At 35.5% G+C, this 21,715-nt stretch overlaps 2 protein-coding genes across 4 annotated transcripts in view; one reads left to right on the forward strand and one right to left on the reverse strand.

Moving 5' to 3' along the window:
• LOC106054643 (tumor necrosis factor receptor superfamily member 16-like) overlaps positions 1-4,375 on the forward strand; it is a 53,599-nt gene extending 49,224 nt beyond the window's left edge. For both annotated transcript variants that reach the window (XR_008779258.1, XR_008779259.1), the window contains one exon: positions 3,576-4,375. The gene's annotated coding sequence lies outside the window, so the exon portion shown is untranslated. The remainder of the gene's footprint in view (positions 1-3,575) is intronic.
• LOC106054644 (uncharacterized) lies at positions 3,999-21,087 on the reverse strand. Of its 2 annotated transcripts, none has more exons than XM_056037429.1 (2): positions 20,548-21,087; positions 3,999-10,123 (listed from the first exon to the last, which is right to left on the reverse strand). In XM_056037429.1, exon 2 carries the CDS (start codon positions 10,106-10,108, stop codon positions 7,400-7,402), a length of 2,709 nt encoding a protein of 902 aa, XP_055893404.1. In that variant the 5' UTR covers positions 10,109-10,123; positions 20,548-21,087; the 3' UTR covers positions 3,999-7,399. The 2 variants fall into 2 exon arrangements, with proteins under 2 accessions (XP_055893404.1, XP_013066064.2); XM_013210610.2 differs by lacking the exon at positions 20,548-21,087 and adding an exon at positions 13,950-14,847.
• Positions 21,088-21,715: the final 628 nt, after the last annotated feature.

The raw sequence follows: 21,715 nt of genomic DNA on the forward strand, positions 1-21,715 counted from the left end.
GTTGACCAGAAAAAACGTCTTTAACTATTATTTGTATTTGTTGTAAACATTTCCTGTACATTTTAAAAATATATTTGACTTAGTGATACTGAAAATACACAAAAATTGTCCATCTTTGTTAGCATATTGTAACATTGCCTCCCTTACATTTACGTAATTGTTTTAGAATTGGTGTATTTTTATGAAAAAATCGCTTGCATAATTAATTTTATAAATTAAACGGTTTGCTTTTAGAAAACCAAAAGTAGCCGTTGCACCTAAACTTTTCAAGCCGGATTTAATGATGAAATAATATTTTTCATATCTCTTCTAGTTTTCGAGATCTGAGTGTGACAGACGGACAGACGGACAGACGGACAGACGGACAGACGGACATTTTGCACAAACCTAATAGCGGCTTTTTCCCCTTACGGGGGCCGCTAAAAAAAGCAAAATTACACACTAAAATTATTTGAGCGTAGCCAAGCCAATTGAGGGTTTTGAGTTTAAACTCCTCTCCTCCACATGGTTTTGAGTTTAAAATCCCCCTACAAAGCGTTTTGAGGTGGAAAACCTCTATCTTCGATATTATTCTAATAAAAAATAAAGCAAGCTACAGTTACCAAATTCTATGACCGTAGCTAAATTGGGTTTTGAAAAAAAAAAATACTTCAGAGTTTAAAACCCCCAACAGATTATTTTGACGATGAAACCTTCCTTTTCGATATAAAATCTAAAGCAAACTACAGTCAACTAATTCCAAGAGCGTATTCAAGAGAGGTTACACATTTCTACCATTGGCGGGGCTCCATTAATAAAGTGCAGTGAATAGTCAGTCATCTGCCGAAATTGAAAAACACTAAATGTGGCTCAACAAAGATGGCTAAGACAGATTTTAGGAGTCAGTTATAGAGATCGGGTCTAAATCAAGGAAATCCTATGCCAAACTGGGAGTCGACCCCTTAGTAAGATTGTGACAGAGCGTCGCATGAGGTTTGCGGGACATGTTCTCCGACAAAATGATTTACGCATAATAAGAGTTGGGATGACATCCTAGTACAACTTGGCACCACACATTCATGGAGGTCCTCAGAGCAAGTGGGAAGAGGCTTCAGACATTGCCAGTGACAGATTTTGGTGGAAACAGCTTGACGGCAAATGCGTCGAACGGCGCATGCAAGTTCTAAGTCAGTAAAAATAGCACACTAGGTTTTTGAAGTAAGACTTTTTAATAGCAGGAAAATTCACTGTAGATACCTCAGAATATACATTTTGTTGGCATTCAATACCAGAAATAGTGCTCCTAGCGCTCCCCCAGACCCCCTTGCTGGCAATGGCGGGAAGTCAGCAATTTTTCCACTAACTACAGGAAGAACCTATTCTAAGGCACAATAAACGTGTTCCGAAAGAATGAAGGGTCAGAATGTAATAAAGATTATGTACACACACACATACATAAAAATATTTTTTTTCGGGGGGGGGGGGGAGAAAAGTCCCCCCCTACCACCACCCCCCCCCACCCCCCGAAAAAAATCCTGGCTACGCCCATGGCTGGTACCCATTGAATAACAGTTTTTTTGCTGCTGTTGTTGGGCTTTATAAGTGTTGTCCTGAGTCATTTTAGATCTTATCTTAAAGACGTTAATTAAAAAAAGAATATGATTACGTCCTACGCGTCATGCATTTAGTCATGCATAATAAACAATGACCTAAATTCTGCCAAGTCATTGGTTTTCATGGCTAGCTCAGGCAACCCATTCCGTGCTCTAATCGCGCTAGGGAAGAAAGAGCATTTGTACAAATTTATTCTAGCATATGAAATGAGGAATGGGACTTTATCTCTGTGTCTTTCTGAGTATTTTGTTAAATTTTGTTTTTTGTATTTGAAGATTATGGTTCACTATTTTATGTACAATTGCTACTTTACTTTTAAGTCTTCTATCCTGAAGGCTTTCTAAATTTAGTGATTTTACTAAAGGTGTTACTCTAGTCCAATATAAGTATTCGTTTGTTATGAATCTCACTGCTCTATTTTGTGTTTTCTTGAGTTGAGGGGTCCCAAACAGAGGATGCATATTCTATTGTTGTTGGCCTAACCAAAGTTAAATAACATTTTAGTTTTATGTTCTTATTTGATTTATAGAAATTTCTATTAATAAACCCTAATGCTTTGTTTGATTTTTTTTATTCTTTTATCAATATGGGGATTCCATGACAGTTTTTCATTTATTATAACACCTAGGTATTTTGCGTTTTAGTCTGTGTTACTGGTTACCATGAATAAGATAAGTGGAATTAATTTGTTTTAGTTTTTTTTTTTTTACTCTTAATAACTGGCTTTTTTTTTTTTTTGGGTGGAAATACATGGTCCAATTTGATTCCCATTTCTGTAATTCATCTAATTCTCTGTTTCTTGTGTTGTTTTTATAGTTCTATATATTATGCAATCGTCTGCAAATAATCTGACTTTTGTTCCTGAACTAATGCAATTTGGTAAATCATTTATGTAATTAAAAATAGTAGTGGACCTATGACTGTTCCTTGAGGTACACCTGAGTTTACTGTTATTGGTGTTGATTTAGAGCCATTTATTATTACAGTTTGTTCTCTCCCTATCAGAAAATCTTTAATCCACTGATGCAATGGATCATCAATGCCAAAATATTTTAATTTTTTAAGCAAACTATGGTGGTCTTTGTCAAAAGCCTTGGAAAAATCTAGTAAGATAGAATCTATTTGCTCACTATCATCTAAACCTTTTGAAAAATCATCAATTAGTCCTATTAGTTGTGTTTCACATGATCTTATATACTAAAGCCATGTTGGTATGGAGAAAGGACATTATGTTTTTGAATAAGTGGTTTATGATGTTGCTACATATTATGTGTTCTAGGATTTTACATGTGATGCTGGTAAGTGATACTGGTCTGTAGTTTCCTGGGTCAGATTTTTCTCCTTTTTTAAATAGGGGGGGGGGGAGGCGGACATTAGCTTCTTTCCAGTCCCTTGGTACTCTGCCCTGGTTAAGAGATGCCTGAAAAAGTATTTTGAACTCTGGTGCTAGCCCATTGCTTAGTTCTTTGAGTAATCTAGCTGGAATATCATATCGTGCTTTAATCGGTTTGATGTTAGCTAATAGTTTTTGGATTCCCTTTTCTTGTACTTCTATGTTGTATATTTGGTTCAAATTAAGTAATATGTCTTTATCTAGAGATGAGAATGCTGATGCAAAGTATTTATTTAGGATGTTAGCTTTAGTTTCATTATCATTATGTGTTAAGTTATCTTCTCCTTTTAATGGCGCTATGCCTGTTGTTTCCATTTTCTTAAACTTAATGTATGACCATAGGTTTTTGTTATCTTTAGATATTACAATGTTTAAGTATTCACTCTACAGCTGTCTGCTTACTTTTTGGGTAAGGTGTTTAATTTTTATATACTTTTTATCAACTCTTTCTGCCTTAGTTTCTTAAAATTTTCAATATAGATTTTCCTTCCTTCTGTTTACAAAGCTTCTTAAATCTATTATTAAACCATTATTTATTTGTTATTATATATATATTAAATATATATATATTATTATATTTATTATATAGGAGGAATCCAAGTTTTCCAAGCTTTGGAGCATTGTTAGAAAGACAATCTGTGTGGGTTACTTGGATGATTTGCAAGCATGGTAGCAGCTAGTTCAAATGCTTCCCTTTCTGCTCTGTGGCTGTCAGAGAGCTCTCCAGTTGCAATGGATTTTTCTAGTTTTTCTCCATCGGGCCATTCGATGAGGATTCCAGCTCCTCCATTTGTGGTGGCTTTATGAGATGAGCCATCTGTGTAAACTCTGATCCAGAGATTGCTTGGATAATATAATCTTAGTTGTTTTTTTTATTAAGAATTTTTTCCTTGAACTTGTTCAGCTCAGTATAAACTAGATTGATATCTATGGGTTTGTAAAAATTGTAGTCCAATTTTAAAGAAAACAAATCTGTTAGTAGATGAGAACAGAAAAAAAAAATAATTTCCAATTTAAGTACAAAATTATGTATTTCTCTCTCTCTGTCAAATATATAACTTTTTTCAGGTACAGATATATATATTTCCCTATGTTACATGGATTTTACAAATAATAGGGGAATAACAAAACAAAAATTAACTAGATCTATCAAACAAACTAACTTTAGAATAAACAAATATTTACAAATGCCTTTCAAATTACTAACAAACCAATTCATATAAAAGCAAAACCCTCAAAGTAGATGGTGCCCATTCACAAAGAATAAAACAACAAACAAAAGGATAGTCAGTGTTTAGTAAACCAAGATTTGAAAAAAAAAAGAACATTATTTTAAACTGACACAGAATATCTTTCACCAAACAATATAAGAAGACAAATTGTCAGCTTTGTATTGAGACTAAAGGTTGATTTTCAAATAAAAAAAAATAAAATAAGATGAATTATCTTTGTATATTTTTTTCACAGCCTTATTTTATATATCTAATTTTTTTTTCTTTTGGCAACGTTTTCAAGTCACATTTAAAACAGAAGCTAAAAATAGCTGATCTCAGCCAGAGTTATTTCTCCTGTTTCAGATGAGCCATTGAGAACGAAGAAGAAGAAGAAAATGAGAACACAGAAGATGAGCCATGAGAAGTTGTAAAAGAATGACAATATAAAAAGACCAATCACTGAACACACTGATCAGCAGCAACATTAATTTCAAGCACAATTTAACAAGGATTTCTAAAGATCATTCTATTAATTCCATTAACAATACCTCTTCTTTTAGCCACCCACCCACCCATAACACTTGAGTCATTTCTCATTTCTAGCAACAAGTCACAGCTAGTACCACATGTTAGAACTGAGAATTACATTTCAATTCTAAGATATCACATTGAAAATAAAGTTACATTCCTGCTGGCCCAATACAATATTAATGTAAAGTGTAAAGGAAGTAGGCACACAAATAACAGTACTGGTACAGAATACAGACATTTGGGTTTATCTAGTTCTTACTTCACTGGCTTCTGTTGATAATACTGATATTTATTACATTAAAAAAAACAACATGATTCTTTGGCGAGTGTTCAATTTTTGAAATAAATTAATAATGTACACATTATTTTTTAGATGGAAAATATCTGAATGATAGGATGTTCCTAGATAGAAACTGAGATTTCTACTTAGAATTGAAACCCTAGAATAAAGTAACATGAAATACTTTTGCAATGTTTAGGTATCTGGTATCATCTGGGTGATATACATGTATATAAGAATGGTGGAAATTGAATGCCTGTTAAGCTAGTTTTACCTACAGTAGGCATACTGTCAATCAAACCTAAAACTTATAGCTGTTACAGCTAGCTTAGAAAATTTATTTACATCTATTTATCATTACCTCTATTTTCAACTTCATAAAATGTTAATGGACTAAGTTCAAATATTGTCTTTAGCCTCCTCACCATTTATGGACATTTTAGTCGCTAAGTCAACTCCATCCAAAGTCTACATTAGTGTTTCCTGAACTATGTTCTGAGAACTCTAGTGTTCCGCAAGGCCTGAATAGGTGTTCCACAAACTACTGGAATAATTAACTAATAGGCCACCACTATCTAAGAAATAAGCAAAGTGTTCTGCTAAATACTCAGTATTTACAAAGTGTTCCGTTAAAGCAAAGTTTGGGAAACACTGCTCTAAATGATAAAAAAATATTTAAAACTGTTACAGAATCCCATACAGTGATCATTTTTTTTATATGAAGGTGTATTGTAAAAATTTCTGTTGCTTTTAGAAATTTTGTTTGCTATTTTACTGTTGTTGTTTTTTTATTTGTTCATTTAAATATATTCCATCAAACTAGTCACAGAGAAAATTGCAGAACACAGGTTGTGGTGATTTTAAACAAATTATAGAAACACTGAGTGATACTGGCCAAGAGATCTCTGTCAATTTTTTTTTTACAATATTTCTTTAGTCAACAATTGCATAGAAGAAAATAGTCAATACCGGTAAACCAAATAATAGTCTCCTAATGCCCACTGAGGTAAATGTCATACGAAGAGTTGAATACTTAAAATCTAGATCTATAATCAACAAAAACAACTACTTTCTATCAAATATAAAACTAGAAAGCTTGGATACAATTCTTTATACTCTTTAGCCACAATTCTTTGAAAGCTCCAGACACTGCCAGTCATACAAGGTTTTGCTTTAATAATAAATTAACAAAATGTCTACACATGGACACTTGAAACACTTGTGACACTAAGTTCAGGCCAGTAACCTATTACTATCAACTTTATTAAACAGAAAGAAAAAAAAATGACTTGTACAATATAAATTTTAAAAATCTGATTATATTGAAAAAAAATAAGTGAATACTACTGGTCCCAAAAGACTATTTAGGTTAACAGAAACAATATATCAGGGCTAAAACATTTTGAGTAAGAATTTAGTTAATATTAGACAACATTCATTATGTTGTTTTGTTATGTATTGGTAACAATAAAAGTGGGTGAAAAAAAGGAACACTGTCGATTTTATAAGTTATGTAAACATATAAAAGGGACAGCTTTTAATATCCAGTACATTATAATATAAATTCTGTCCAGCTGTTCCAGATTAGCAGTTAATAATTTAGCTGCATTTGGTGTACATATGTAAATATACATATATATTTTTTTATAAATACTTCTGAAAGCATCAGTTCAATAACTATGTCATGTTGTTTTTTTTGGTTCTATGTATCATCTATGAAATTACAAAAATGTACATTATTGTGAACACACCATTTACCAACTATATACAATTATTGCATAGATTTGTGCATATATCAATAATGTTAACATGTTCAAAGCAAACTATAAAACAACAAACAATGCCTGTGTGTTTTGCATGTGGATTATGCCTGAAACATTGCACCCATATGTAAAAGCAAAAAAAAAAAAATGCCAATTCAAGTCACTTCATGAACTCATATTGACCTTTTTAAAACCTGAACATCTTTGTGGACCTTTCTGGCTGATATTTATATATTTCTTATCTAATAACTTTTTTTTATTCCAAAAATACCATGTACAACATGAGGACATATCTTCTTAGAATACCTAAGATCCATGTGGCACCAACTGAGAAGAAGCTGTAGAGGTCACTTAGGACCAATCTCTGTGGAGAGAGCTATGCTCAATGCACCAAACAGAGTGGGTGGATCTAAGTCTCAGTTAGTAAGAATTCCGAAAATTAAAGTTTTCAATTCATTTAATTTCAACCAATTGCAATAGAATTTTGGAATTGATAGAATTATTCTGGGCAAAGTCATCTAGATGTTATCAATATTAATCTTCCTATCTATATTTCTTAAAATCCTTTACATGCCATTAATACTTAAAATTAAAACAGTGACAAAACAGACATTTTAAGGAGAGGCTATTTGTGTTTTAAATGTATGAGAGTGGTGTTTCTGGGTGGAATGTCTGGTGACTGCTGTCGACTGTCACTCACATGCTGCACTAAAATAGACTGGGTGTCAGCAAGGCTTACACCCATATGCTCCAAAGTTGTCACATGGTGAGCTTCAACACTGCCCAAGCCATGACTGGGACTGTTCTGTAACTCATGCTGAAGAATCAAGTCTGTAGGGTGCAGTATCGTTTCCCCAGTGACCAGCTTCATGCTGTTGACATGTCGTACTAACTCATTATTTTGGTGGAGGCCAGAGTTCATTATTATTTGACTAGAACTGTTACGAAGCTCATCCTGCTTCGGACTCTCAATTTGAGGGAGGTGGGGTTGAGATTGAAGAATGAGAGTTGTTGGACTTGTCTGGTGACCAGACGGTGAGTGGGCAGAATACTGAGTCAGATGAGCCGTGGTACTGCCCCCTCCTGAGCTTCCACTCACATAGGGATACTCAGCATTGATGCTCATACCAAACTGACTAGCTAACTGAGAGTAATAGAACATTGATGACCACTGAGTACTGCTTGTACGACCTTCATAATACTGACTTCCTGTGTGTGCTGCTTGAGGTAGAGTTTCAAAGGATGTCTCCATGACTCTTGAGTGAGCCAGTGGCTGGGATGTGAAAGAAATAGGACTAGAACTAGGACTTGGGGGAGAGGGTTGGGTTAATATATTGTGATTAGTCATCTGAATTCCACTCGGCTGTAGGCTTTCATATTTGATAAGTTTATGTAATCCCTGCACATGCTCAATACCCCTCTGAATTTCATGTTGGGCTGTATCATCTAATATCATATTTTCAAGGTGAGTTGTTGACGTTCTGCCAATCTGACCTGACAGAGCATCCCACTGAGCTCCCTCTACATACCTCTGATTCATGACCTGTGAACTAGAATCTAAATCTGAACTGTTTTCATTGGTTAAAATTAAGGTTGCATTGTTAACAGCCGCTGCCAGAGCCTTCGAATGCCCATTTGATTCATTTGACTCTGTACTCTTTGAGCGCTGGACAGCTGGCCTTGGAGGTAACTCAGGAGGAGCTATAACATTGCCTTCATCATCCAAAAGGGCAACTCTTCTTGGGTAAGTTCTGGAAAATGCCCTGCTAGGACCTTTTGTGTTAGAGCGTGGTTGAGCAGCAACTACCTTCAAAATATCTTCTTTTTCTTTGTCTACATCAGAGAGACCCTCCTCACCTACTTTCTTAACCTGGTAATCATTCTGAGGTTTTACTGTGCATACAATATCTTCTCTCCAATGATTGGAATCTTTATTTATTTTGTGAACAAGTATCAAGTGTCTTCTTATGATAGAAGCATCTGTGAAAAATCTGCCGCAGTGCTTACAAACAAATGGCTTCTCTCCCTTGTGAACCCGTTCATGCCTCTGAAGAGCCTGCTTTTGTGTGAAACCCCTTCCACACTCAGGACACACAAATGATTTGTGCTGTCTGTGAATCCGCATATGCATCTTAAGCCCCGACCTTTGGCTAAACCCTTTCTGGCAGTGGGTGCACCAGAAATGTTTTGAATCTGTGTGCGTGAAACGGTGGTCTCTAAGTGCAGACTCGTACGAGAAAGACTTTCCGCAGTGCTCACAAACATGAGGCTTAACACCTGTGTGAGCATTATTGTGCTCTGCCAGGGAATGTTTGGTAGTGAAACTTTTACCGCAAGTGGCGCACAGGTAGCTCTTCTTTTGGCCCATGTGTATGTCCCTGATGTGGCACTCCAGAATGTAGCGGTTGCAGAAAGACTTGGAACATGTTTCACATTTCATCTTGGTCTTCTTAAACTCCATGTCATGGGTCTTCCTGTGCTCCAGCATGGCTTTTCTGATTTTGTACATTTTACCACACACATCACAGCAATGCTGAGGTGCCACGTGAGATGCACGATGCCGCAGCATGTAGCGTTTATTAGGGAAAACTTTGGTGCAAAGGTCACATTTGGTAGGAGATGCCAAATGCATGCGTAACTTATGGCTCCTGAGTTTGGCCCTTTTTTTTGCAACAAATGAGCAATCTGAGCAAGGGAATTCAGACTGTTCTTCATCATTGTAAACTTTTGGCCTACCTCTCCGACGAGAAGGGTGGTTTTCACTTTCGCTGACTGTAGAAACTGAGATAATCTTTGGCTTCTGTTGTGAACTTTTTGTTTTCACCAACTTTTTAGTTGTTAAATGAAAAGGTGATGAATTCTTTCTGGGTCGACCTCTTTTACGTATCTGTTGTTCTTTAACTTCCTCTTTGCAATCTGTGTGAACTTGTTGAAGATTTTCTTCTAGAGAATTGTATTCCTCCCCCACACTCTCTTCTAAATGAGCTTCACATGTTCTTTCTTCATTATTACTAACTACCACTTCAGATTTGGGTTTTAGCAAATGCTCATCTAAACCATTTTCTCCAAAATTCACATCTGTGATTTCTTCAATGAACTTTCTACTCTGCCTTGGTGATTTACGAGGTCTTCGCTGTCTTTTGCTGTCTTCAGAGGTATCTTGTGGGATAGTTTTCATTTGAGGGTTATAAACTGCTCCATTATCATCATTTAGGATTTCTTGCTCATCTGGTGACACATCAAGATTTATGTTTTCTTGATCCTCAAAAGCTTGTGCTAACCCTGTGCCATAAAAATTAAGGGCCATAACCAAGTGTCTGTATGTCTTCTCCATACCAAGCCACAGTCCCTAAGAATAAATAAGAAACAATGTGAATATAGTGCTCAGAAAAAAATAAATTCTGCTAATAAACTTTAAGTAAACTTTCTAGTGTCATCACTATGCTACAAAGGGCTTGCTTCTCTAGTCATAAAAACATCAAAATTACTTTTTTTGTCCTATTCTTTTTATGAACAGTATATCATTAACATTACCATTAAAAAATTATTGAACCTTAAAATGAAAAGTATTTTAAAATTATTCAATACTTAAGAACATTGGTTTATAGAGTTTATCTTATCAAATTAAAACCTTGTACCTAATCAGTAACATAAATTTAATCACAAGTTGGTATTATGTGGTTATAGATGTAGAGCCGTGATGAGTATTTTATTATTATATAAGATATATAGGCATAAATTTTTATTAACTTTGGATAATATGAAAGTTGAGTATATAATTATAATACATGAATTTTATTGTTGTAGACCTTTCTCATAGGTGAGAAAGTCAAATAGTATGTTCAAGTGATTGAACCAGTGCATCATTTAGTCAGACATATATTCCATTAGTAATTCATTGAGAAAGAGAATTATTGAGCCAGCTAGTGAGTGATTCAATCAAAGAGTGAAGTTAGTGAGTGAAGCTTTAAATGGACAGTTGAGGTATTAACTGAGTGAGTTAGTAAAGTAATTCATTTAACATATGAGTCACCAAGACAGAATACCAAGTAACTCAATGTAATTTCAATTAACGATTTCATTTTTATAAATTGTATCTTTTTATATCCAAAAAAAGGTTACATTCAATAAAATTTTCAAACATCTTTCATTGAATGCATCAATAAACAAGTCAATGATTAGTCACTGAGTCAGACAATGAAAGAATGATTGTAAATTAGGTTGTTCTTTTTCTGTATTCTCAGGTAGTGAGCCAACGATTAAATTCTGAAAGAGTTAAGTCTTGACAGATACTTCTATTCAGTTATTGAGTAGTGTGACTTGCATTCATTTTTAATTGGGTAATTTTAATAAGTAATTCAGAGAATATTTTAGAGTTATTAAATGACTCAGCCACGGGTGGATGGCTGAATGGTAAAATGATTCATTAAAATCATGTATGTTTGACTTATTGATTTCAGTCAATTAATTTTTATTGATTACTCTGTAAAATATATTGCTTTAGTCAGTAAATCATTGAGAAAGACATTAAGTCTGTGAATGGTTCAATCAGTCAGTAGAATAATTCAATAATGTTTGTAAGCAGAAAAAAAATCATTATTATCCATGAAGATTTTGTAGATTAAAAAAAAAAAAAAAAAAAAGTATAATCCTACTGGGACTCAAGTAGTCTACATGTTCAACATATTTAAAATACTTTTCATTAACTTTTTTGTTTTTCTATAATTTGTGAATCTTATACTTTAGCTAGCTTTTGTTAATTTTTTAAAACTTTCACAGTGATTGCAATATTTCAGAACTTTTCTCTTATACAAACTATTTGTTTTATTGCAGTAATTACAATTTAATAGCTTTTATAAGTCAATTTTTTTCAATCTAAATTTAATTGGTGAGATCTTGTGTTGTTTTGCTTGTAAACTAAGTGTTAAGACTTTATACAGTCTGGAGTAATTTCTTCAAGTTTTTGTTTTCAGAAAAAAATTTAGGCTTTTAATAAATTCTTAATTTTAAAAACTTATTAAATAAGTTGAGATCTAGATTGCAGTGTACAGTGTTTAGATCTAGATACAAAAGTAACTCAAAATGTTTAAGGCTTGACAGGCTCTTGTGCAGCCTACTTTAGATATTAATAAAATAAAAAAAAGTTATGCACATTTTTATTTTCGCCTTTTGGGCCATATAAATCTCAGACGTGTGTCACAGACCACATGCCCATGTACAATCATCAATTCTAACAGTGTATCTACCGCTTCAATGTTTGGAGGTGTGGGTAGCAACACATTCGGGACTTAATGGAGTTTGTTGTGTTGTGATTTTTGAAAAGGCAGGTGGTGGGGGGGCGGGGTACTTCCCCACAGCCTCAAAAAAAAAAAAGTGGCCTCCACAAGAGAAATTTTGTTTCAATGCACACCTCAAAGGGTCAGCAACTTGACGTTATTTTCTTAAACGTTTTATTTTTGGCTTTTTTACAATACTTGAAACTTAATGATTAGCAATACTGTTGTGGTTAAGAAGTGTCTGCTTCAAACTTTTACTGGTGGTGCACCCTTAAATGAAAAGAATTTTGTTCCAGCCTCCTTTAACTAGCTTGTGACTGAGTTCTGTAGGCTCTCACAGTTAGATCCGGGAGGGTTTTAGAATGTAATGAAAAAAAAAATTGAAGATATAATTATAACACAATTTTTTGGTATTATTGTATAGAATCCAAATGTATGTATAGAATATTTATTTAAGTTAGTTTATTTAGTCCCTTTAATTTTTTTAAATAGTGTTTTTTTTAATACAATTTTTAAGTGTTACTGATAAAAAATGGATTGATAACTCTAAATTTTTTGCTCTTGAAAATTAAATTGGTTGGTTCTGCCACCCCTCTTCCATTTTTGCCAGGATGTCGCACCATCCTAGGGGACCTCATGCCCTCCTAAGAGGGCACTGTAAAATTAGTGAAACAAATTTACTGCAGTGCGTCAACCCAGGGCCTTATCCTCAACAAACTCAAAAGCATCCATTTAATTTTTAAAAATTAAAACATGCATCTTTAAATTTGAATAAAAAAAAAAAAAGGAAAATGAGATCCAGTTTACAAGTATTTTTTTTTTCTTATAACATATGACAAGCCTAAAAACTGAATTTTTATTTTAAAGTTTTTTAAAAAGTGTAGGGGCCTGCATAAATATCCTGCCCCGGGGCTTCAAAATACTTAAATCAGGCCACCCTGGTTGTGTGTATCATGTACATGCAAATGTAGATTTAGAAACATTAATATTAAAGGGGGGGGGGGTTTAATCAACACTAGATAAAAGTTAAAAACTACCAATCCACTAGGAGGTCAATATGGCATCTACCACTTTCAAGACTTTGACTATATCATATTATATGCTAGCCATCCAATCTAATTTTAGATTGTAGCCTACATTTTTTAGTCTTATTTTTTAGCCTATTAATACTATTAAATCACAACCAATTAAAAAGGAATCAGTCATGTCTACAAATAAATTTGATACATCCTATCCTATATAGTTATAAGTATAAAAAAGACCTGTATCTATCAAACAAAAAAAAAATTCTACATATTCTATATTTGTATATATATATTTAATATATATATAGATGATCTATAATTTAGCCTGAGTTAGAGGTGATATATAGATCTATCAAAAACATGTACAGTTTTATAAGTATAAGCAATATCTGTATTTTATAGGATTTTTTAAAATTAAAGATGTAACATAATATGATAATTTATTATATATATATAATAATTATTATTCTTGTATTTCTTGTAATGTATCATTTTTATTATTAATTAGTCTGCTTTTTTTTTTAATTTTTGAATTCCAATAATTTATTAGAATTTTGATCTAGATCTACTTGTAGATCAAGATCTATACTCTAGTCTCTATTAGTAAGTATTAGTCTGTACTCTATAGTTACACTAGGCAAATTGTTAATCTAGATTATAAAAAGTATTAAACGTTAACTCGCCATTTTATTTTCGCGTTTACAGTACATTGGACGAGTCTACTTTACAATTAGGGTGTCATTGATTATGATTCATTGAAACATTTTTTTTAATAAGTAAGATGTCTTAAATCTTTGCTTTATAGTTGTCTAAAAAGTATTATTTGTTTTAAAATATTTACAAAATTCACAAAAAAAGCCGTAAAATACATTACCTTTACTCTATATTTTAATGGTTTATTTAGAAGTAACAATGGATCTTCCCCACAGTCGGTCTTATCCATTGTAACTGTAGGGTCAATCGAGACGCCAGCATAATCACAAATCTTCCTCAACAAAGCATCAAAGTCGAATTCTGGGGGAAATTTGCTGATTAATTCATCAGAAATATCCGCCTGAACATTCGAAAAAACAGTTGCCATAGCTAGACTTGTGTCAGTCTTATTTACAGGTTACAAAACGTCTATCAGTCGCAGTATTTTTCATGTGTCGACAAATCGCTTGCTTCCAGCACAGACAAAAAAAAAATCGTAACATAGAAGAGTTCCACATTCTTCTTATTAACACACCCACTTCCTGATATTTTACAAATTGAAGTGGGAAAATAGTTAAAAGCGTCTATAGCCATTTATATATAGTGGTCTCCTTCAGTCGTAGAACGACTATGGTTCATCTCGAACACTTTTTCATATAGCTGTGGAGCCCTATTTTGGAGAGACACTCACGTCCACATATATTGCAGGTCAAGGTGGTGGTGCTGAGGCCCATGTTTTCTCGCTGTCTTGGTCACCGTCTTTCTCCAACTAGTGCGGTCTAAGGCTATGTCTTCCCAATGGTCAGTATCAATGTTCACTGATTTTAAATCCGCTTTATCACATCCGCGTAACGGAGGTGGGGGAGACCAGTTTTTCCTGAGCCAGACGCAAGTTGCCCGTACAGAATAAATTTGGGGATGCGATTGTACTCCATCCGGCGAACAGGTCCGAGCCAGAGCAAGCGGCATTGCCTGAGGAACGTAAAGATGCTGGGAAGGCCCTCTCTCGCGAGGATCTCAGATTTACACACTCTTTCTTTCCATGTTATTTTTAAGATCCTTCGAAGGCAGCGCAAGTGTTTAGTTTTCTCTCTTGCTTTGTGTAGGTAGTCCACGCCTCACTGCCATACAGTAGAGTGCTAAGAACTCATGTTTTGTAGACCTCCATTATAATATATATATATATATATATATATATATATATATATATATATATATATATATATATATATATATATATATATATATATATATATATATATATATGGCTCCTTTTGTCTCGAAAGGCAATGGATGCGCCCAAATGAGTCACTGGTTTTGGCTTAATCTTGAGACGGGGCAGAATCTGGTGTGGCTAATCAAGCCAATTCTAGAACGGCAGACTTTGCCACAATTCGTACATGTGTATGCCTCTGATTTAGGGCTAGCAGACAGGGCAGCTTTCTTTTTATCCCTCTTGATTAAAGCCGCTTCAATTCTTTTGTTCTCAGCAAGGGTTGTCCCAGCACGCACAGTCTGTCTCCATGCACTCCGGTCTTTGGCTATGTTTTCCCACATACTTTCGCTGATGCCTGAGGCTCTCATGTCTCGCTTGCAGACATCTCTATATGTTAGTCCTGGGCGGCCCCCGGGTCCGACTCCCTCCACAAGCTCAGCATATAAGATATCTTTCGGGATATATATATACAGAGAGAGAGAGAGAGAGAATTCATTTTAGTAAAAACATTTTTGCAAGAGAATTGTCAATATCTATCTTAGAAATGTAATCACTTGTGAGGCTATGATACTCCTATAATGAGGGCCCAGGTGATGTGTTGTAGTTTTAGATAGATTTATATTCAGCCAGTTGACTGATGCCCATTCTATTCATGCCTCCATGTAATCTGGATAAAGTAGCTCTGCATCCACATTCCTGCAACCAGGGCCGGCGCTACATACTGTGCAATGTGTGGATCAAGTTAATTTCTATTAAGTATTGTTAAAGAGCTAATTGTAGCGCTTATTTTTTTTTTTTTTTTTTGCTGCGTTATATCAATGTTTTCTAACTTAACCTCTCTCATCCCTCTTTTTCGTTAACTGACAATGGAACCATCAGAAGACGGGGGAGGGAAGGAGCAAAAAAAATGGGAGCGCCATCAAAGGTCAATGCCGACCAGCAAAATGATTAGGCCAAACACAGCCTAGAAGACATCAAAGCAGTCTATGCCGCTCGTGCATAGCAGAAAGTACAGTCTAACGTTTTGCAAATGATAATACGTACAGTGTATAGTGTAGTTTTCTTGATATTCTTGTTGAATTTCAAACAAAATCAATTGTAATAATAATTTTAAAAAACAACAAGAAGAAAACGTGTTCTGGCCTTTGTGTCTTGCTGCTGTCACTTTTTTGCCCGTTTGCCCATATAGCCAGTCCGCCCCTGGTCACTGACGCTCATGGAATTTGGTGACTGTCGTTTGCATTATTTTTTGTTTTATAGAAAAGGGTGGTTTAAAGTTTAAACCTCAAAACCCCCCTTGTCTGCACTGTGGCAAGTGATGGTTTAACATTAAAATCTCACCTAAAATAAAATTAAAGTAAAATATTAGTCACAAGATTCCCCCCCCTCCTTGCGGGGGGGGGGGGGGATTTCATTTCGGGGGGTATTGGTGTGGATATTGCCAAAAATGTGGCCGCAACTGGGTGTTAAGCCTACCTGAAATACTGAACTCATTGATAACTTTTAATCTTCGGAATCAAATATAATGCCTAATTAGGCCTATGTTAAACATGTTAATGACCCTACAGCAATTTTAATTTCATCTCATACTTTACACAACAATAATTAATATGACAGATTTGAGATGTTAAGCATAGCCTGCATTCCTGCATTATCTACAACATAATTATATAGCTCCTACTTCGTGGTCGAAGATGAGTAGCCTACATTTCTCATTTCCTGTTAACTTGAAGGTGGTTATCTAATCATCGCTTTGATAGACCGTTTGATCGTATAAGAGCTGAGCCAAATGCTCTTCGAGCTCTAAGTTTGAAAAAAACAACCTGTTTGAGCGTCAAACAGTAAAAAAAAAAAAAACCTGTGTGAACACACAGTTCTGTCTGGAAGAGACCCAAGTCAATGGACACCCCCCCCCCACGGGAGTTTTGTTTTGCTACTCATTTAGCCTAACCACTTCCTCTAATGGTCGTTTCCACACGAGCGCCACGTTGAGGCAGAGTAACGTGCTAGTGCTTTGATAGACCTGCTTCTTCTCTCAGTGATTTGTTAGCTCTGCGTTCTTTCATGCTGGCCGCTCTCATCTCATATCTTTGCCTGTGGTCATTTCTGGGGCATAGGCCACCAACCAGCTTCCTCCAGGTTCTGGGCGAGTCTCTCCATCTGCTTCCGAATCGCGGCGCCATGTATTCCTAGGCCGTCTCTCTTCCTCTTTCCTTACGTTTTTTTGGCCGCGCTACTTGCATCATATTTTGAGACTCCGACATACTTACAGCTTCACGCCGTGAGGAGCAATCGAGAACTAGATCTAGTGTTTACCAGCCGTGAATGTCCATATCACACTCATTGAGAGAGCTATTAACTTTGTAACGCTTGTGTAGACCCCCAGAAAGAGTTTTCATGCACACTGCTCCCCATGAAGAAGTTGTTTGGAATTGGAAAGGTGATTTTCTGGCATACGGACTACATATCACGCCCATCGAAATTTGGAGCTATTTACTGTGGCGTAGATACTGTTGGATTTCAACGTCTGATATTTGGTAGAACCAGTTTACTTCATAAATTTTTCTTATACAGCGTAGGTGGAAGGAGTTTAGCTTTTTGATGTAGCGGAATATAGGGTCCAGGACTTTGATGCATATAAGAGTGTGGGCAGTTGAGACAGGTTGTGACGTTGCAGGTCAGTGTTCAGGCCTTCTATAACTATTAGGCCTCAGTCCAGCCCATCTTAGACATGGAGAGAATATGGTAAAAGACAGATTTTTGTTTTTTATTTTAGGCACATCGGCACAATTTAGGCCATGTCGTGCCTGCAGTCCCTTAAGGACTACTCTCTCTCTCTCTACATAACAAGGGCTAAATTCTATACAGTTAAATCATTAAAATCAAGGTCTATTCACAGTTAAAATAGTAAAGGTAGTAAAAATGTAATAATTTGGTAAAAATCTAATGTAAATAGTACATGTTCACAAATTCATAAATCAGATCTTCGTAGACAACTCCACTTCCCGGATAAAGCCCAGCACCTTCCCAGGGTCGACATTGTCGAATAGTGTTTTTAAGTTAGTGGCTCTAATTTTTTTTTCTCCCTGACATCCTGGTATCTGGGGAATCAACGAGGATATGTTCCAAGGTGAGGCGAGAGTCACAGTACTCACAAAGTGGGGGCTCCTCTCTCTTCAGCACAAGAGTTCGTGATGTAGGTGTGGCCAATCCTAAGTCTGGACATGGTCGTGCTACCACGCCTTGTCAGACCCTTAGATGTGGGCCGCCACCTGACATCCGCCACAATCTGCCTGAGTTTATTGTGAGTCTCAGCCTCCCATCGGTCCTGCCACTCTCGATAGGTGGCAGAGGCAATACTTTGTCTCAGGTCCGAGCAGGGAATCTGGGTTCCTGACACCACATGATTTAGGGCTCTCTTTGCTTCTCTGTCTGCGGCTTCGTTTCCTTCAATGCCAACATGAGAGGGGACCCAGATGAAGGTGACATCCCTATGGTCGGCTGTTATTTGGTCCAACAGTTTCAGGCTCTTATGTACCAATGGAATGTCAGTCTTCATCCGCCCCAAAGCTTGCAATGCAAATTTGAGTCGGAGCAGATTATAAATTTCCTCCTTTCTGATGCTTTAACGGCCACAAGTGCAAGCGATATTGCATGCAATTTGGCCGTAAAGATGGAGCAGCCATCGGGGAGTCTACAGGAGATTGTTTTGTTCCGAAAGGAGCAGGCACACGCGACCTTTCCATCCATTTCGGATCCGTGTGTGTAGATGGTGCCACAATCTCCGTAGCTCTCCTGCAGTTCCCTAAAGTGGACTTGTAGTATGCTTGGGTCTGTATTTTCTTTTTTGAAATTAAGGAGGGATAAATTTAATTTGGGTTTATTCATTAGCCAAGGAGGATTCTGAGGGGTTTCTATTTTAGAGATTTGGTCAATAGATAGGGTTAAATTTTGAATGCGTTCTCTCATTCGAAGGCCCAACGGCTGTATGACGTTAGGCCTTTGATTGTATAATTCTACCTCTGTGGGGTTAAATATGGAGTCAAAAGCAGGGTTCGTGGGGTTGGATTTTAGCTTGACTATATACTGCATTGCAAGCTTTTTCATTCTTATATCCATGGGGTGTTCTCCAGCCTCCACATGGAGACTTGGGATAGGTGATGTACGAAACGCGCCGAGACAGAGACGCAGGGCAACATTTTGTATTGGTTCCAGTATTTTTAGCTAAGACTTCCTTGCTGCTCCATATATTATCATGGATGCAAGCAACAGAGCCCCGTTTTGCCTGAAAGGGGGGGTTGGCAATCCCAAAAAACCTGCAAGCATGATGCCTCTTATACTTCTCGACATAAATAAAACATTTACTGATATATATATATGTCTTTAAATACAAACTATAAATTCTAAGCTTTTAAGCTTTTACTTAAATTACTATAATCTACATGTATGTTTAAACATTTCATTTTTTAAAATATATAATATGCACATAGATAGGCCTACCTACTACTACTATATTAGTATAAATCAAACTTTGTAGCACCTATGTTAAAAGTTAACTCTATTTCAAATAAAAGATCTAATAGATCTAAATATTTATTGGCTGAAAGTAGTAGTCAGTAGATCTTACCAAATATAGAACTAGTTAACTGGATCTTCTAACTAATAGTAGCTTAGAGTACTTAGACTGATTTTTATACTAGATATCTAGATCTAGTCAAGATGTCATTTTAATTCAATGATAATAGTAACAGAGTAGATCCATCAATTTACACCTATCTATATCTAGGTATAATAAAGAAACTAGTAAGTATTAAGTTAATTAAGTATTAGAGATCTAGACTTGAACTTGTCTAGGAATAGAGTGTCACTACTATTTAACTAGATATTAGATTTTCTCTAGATTTAGGTCTAGACTAGACCTAAATCCAAATTATATACTCTAGATTTAGTTCCAGATCTTGAAGTTAGATCTATATACACTAATCTAGTAATGCTAGATCATAGACATAGAACTAAGTTACTAAGTGAGCCCTGCCCCTACTAGCTAGAATCATCTACTAAATCTAGACTAATCTAGAGTCTTGCCTTTTTAAAAATAAGTTTTTTTATTATTAGATCTAATCTAGATTTAATTAGATCTAGACTTTACTAGTAGAATATTATATCTGATAATAGATATTAATTATAATACTGTAACTAATAGTAATAGATACGATCTACTTTTGATCTATGCTGCTTCTGCCCAGGGACTAGACCTAGTCAGGCTAGTGGTAGATTGTAACTGTAAGATTCTAACTAATTATTCCAATTATCTAGATCTAATAGTTAATACTCATTGAATTGTTATTGATATCGATATAGATCTATCATTCATTATCATCTACGTCTACTGAGTCTGAAATGATCTAGACTCTACAACTAGTGACTAGTCTAGTAGTGCACTAGCTAGCTAGCTAGGTCTAGTCCCTGGATCTAATTAAATCTAGATCTAATAATAAAAAACTTATTTAAAAAAAAGGCAAGACTAGAATTGACTAGATCTATATTATTATATAAGTTTTACCCATTATTCGTATGATACGGCGATGATACGGTACGGTAATTTCGCATTTTCGGGTAACGGGTAAATACGTTCAACTTCTAAAATCATTTTAAAATGTAGACATAGATCTAGAATCTAGACTAGATCTAGCCTCTAGGTCTGGTTTCAATTTTTATGCCGGCAGATCAAACTTATTAGAATTAGATCTAGATTCTAGATCTACTAGATCTACTTGCTAGATCTAACTTAGGCGTCTCAGGCCGGGGCCATACGGATTTGTTTCTAACTTTTGTTTACGTTTTTGATACAAAGCGAAAGTTCGGAAATAGCGCATGCGCCGTAACTTTAGAATTGTAACTTCCTGTCTTTCTTTGAATTCGACTTATTAAGTTTTAGTTTGAAAATGCAAAACGTGAATATAAAAAAAAAAAAAAAAAAAAAAAAGTCCGATACTGAGCCGGCAATCAGTCGGACTGGCGTTTGCCGGCAAGCTTTTTTTTTAACTTCGATTTTGCCGGCTATAGCCGGCGATCTTGCATCCATGTATTATGGATCCGTAGTCTAGCTTGGCTAGACTCCGATAGAGCAGCAGCAAGGTATCTCTGTCAGCTCCCCAGTCCGTATGGCTGAGTACTCTAAGTATGTTTAATGACTTTTGGCATTTCTTCTTAAGTTCCTTAATGTGGGGGAGAAAATTAAATTTGGAATCTAGGGTGAGGCCTAAAAATTTTGTAGTTTTCACGACAGGGATCTGGTAAAAGATGGAGGTCAAAGGAAACAGAAAAGATATCAAGTTGGAAAGAATTTTTTTTAACGGAATCCTAAGGTCCTTTGCACATTACAAGGTTTACGCCTTACGGAAAAAAAAGAAAAAAAAAGAACACACGAGTTTTTTTCCGTGTCGTTATAATGTTCACATTGAAGGGAATTCTTTCAGGCCGTATCTATTCCACATGTTTATTTAATTCATTTGCTGTGACTTGTTTTGTAAGATGAATCGTTAACAAATTACTGATTGGTTTAGTTCATCTCTCCTGCCCGTACGACTGAATAGTGTCTAGTGTAAATGAGTCCATTTATTTAGGTAGGCCCCACCCACAGTCCAGTCCACCATAAAACGACGCGGAGTTGCAAGTCACGGAAGTTTCAAATCCCCGCACGGCTATTTAACCATCAATATCAATCACCG

This window comes from Biomphalaria glabrata, chromosome 8 (assembly GCF_947242115.1).
Source record: "Biomphalaria glabrata chromosome 8, xgBioGlab47.1, whole genome shotgun sequence".
Classification (NCBI taxonomy): domain Eukaryota; kingdom Metazoa; phylum Mollusca; class Gastropoda; family Planorbidae; genus Biomphalaria; species Biomphalaria glabrata.

What these genes read in the sequence shown, in the direction of transcription:
- LOC106054644 (XM_013210610.2), bottom strand. Translation starts at nt 14,156, where the DNA reads ATGGCAACTGTTTTTTCGAATGTTCAGGCGGATATTTCTGATGAATTA. An exon ending in CATTAAAATATAGAGTAAAG is followed by an intron (nt 10,124 to 13,949) that starts GTAATGTATTTT and finishes ATTTATTCTTAG; the next exon opens with GGACTGTGGCTTGGTATGGA.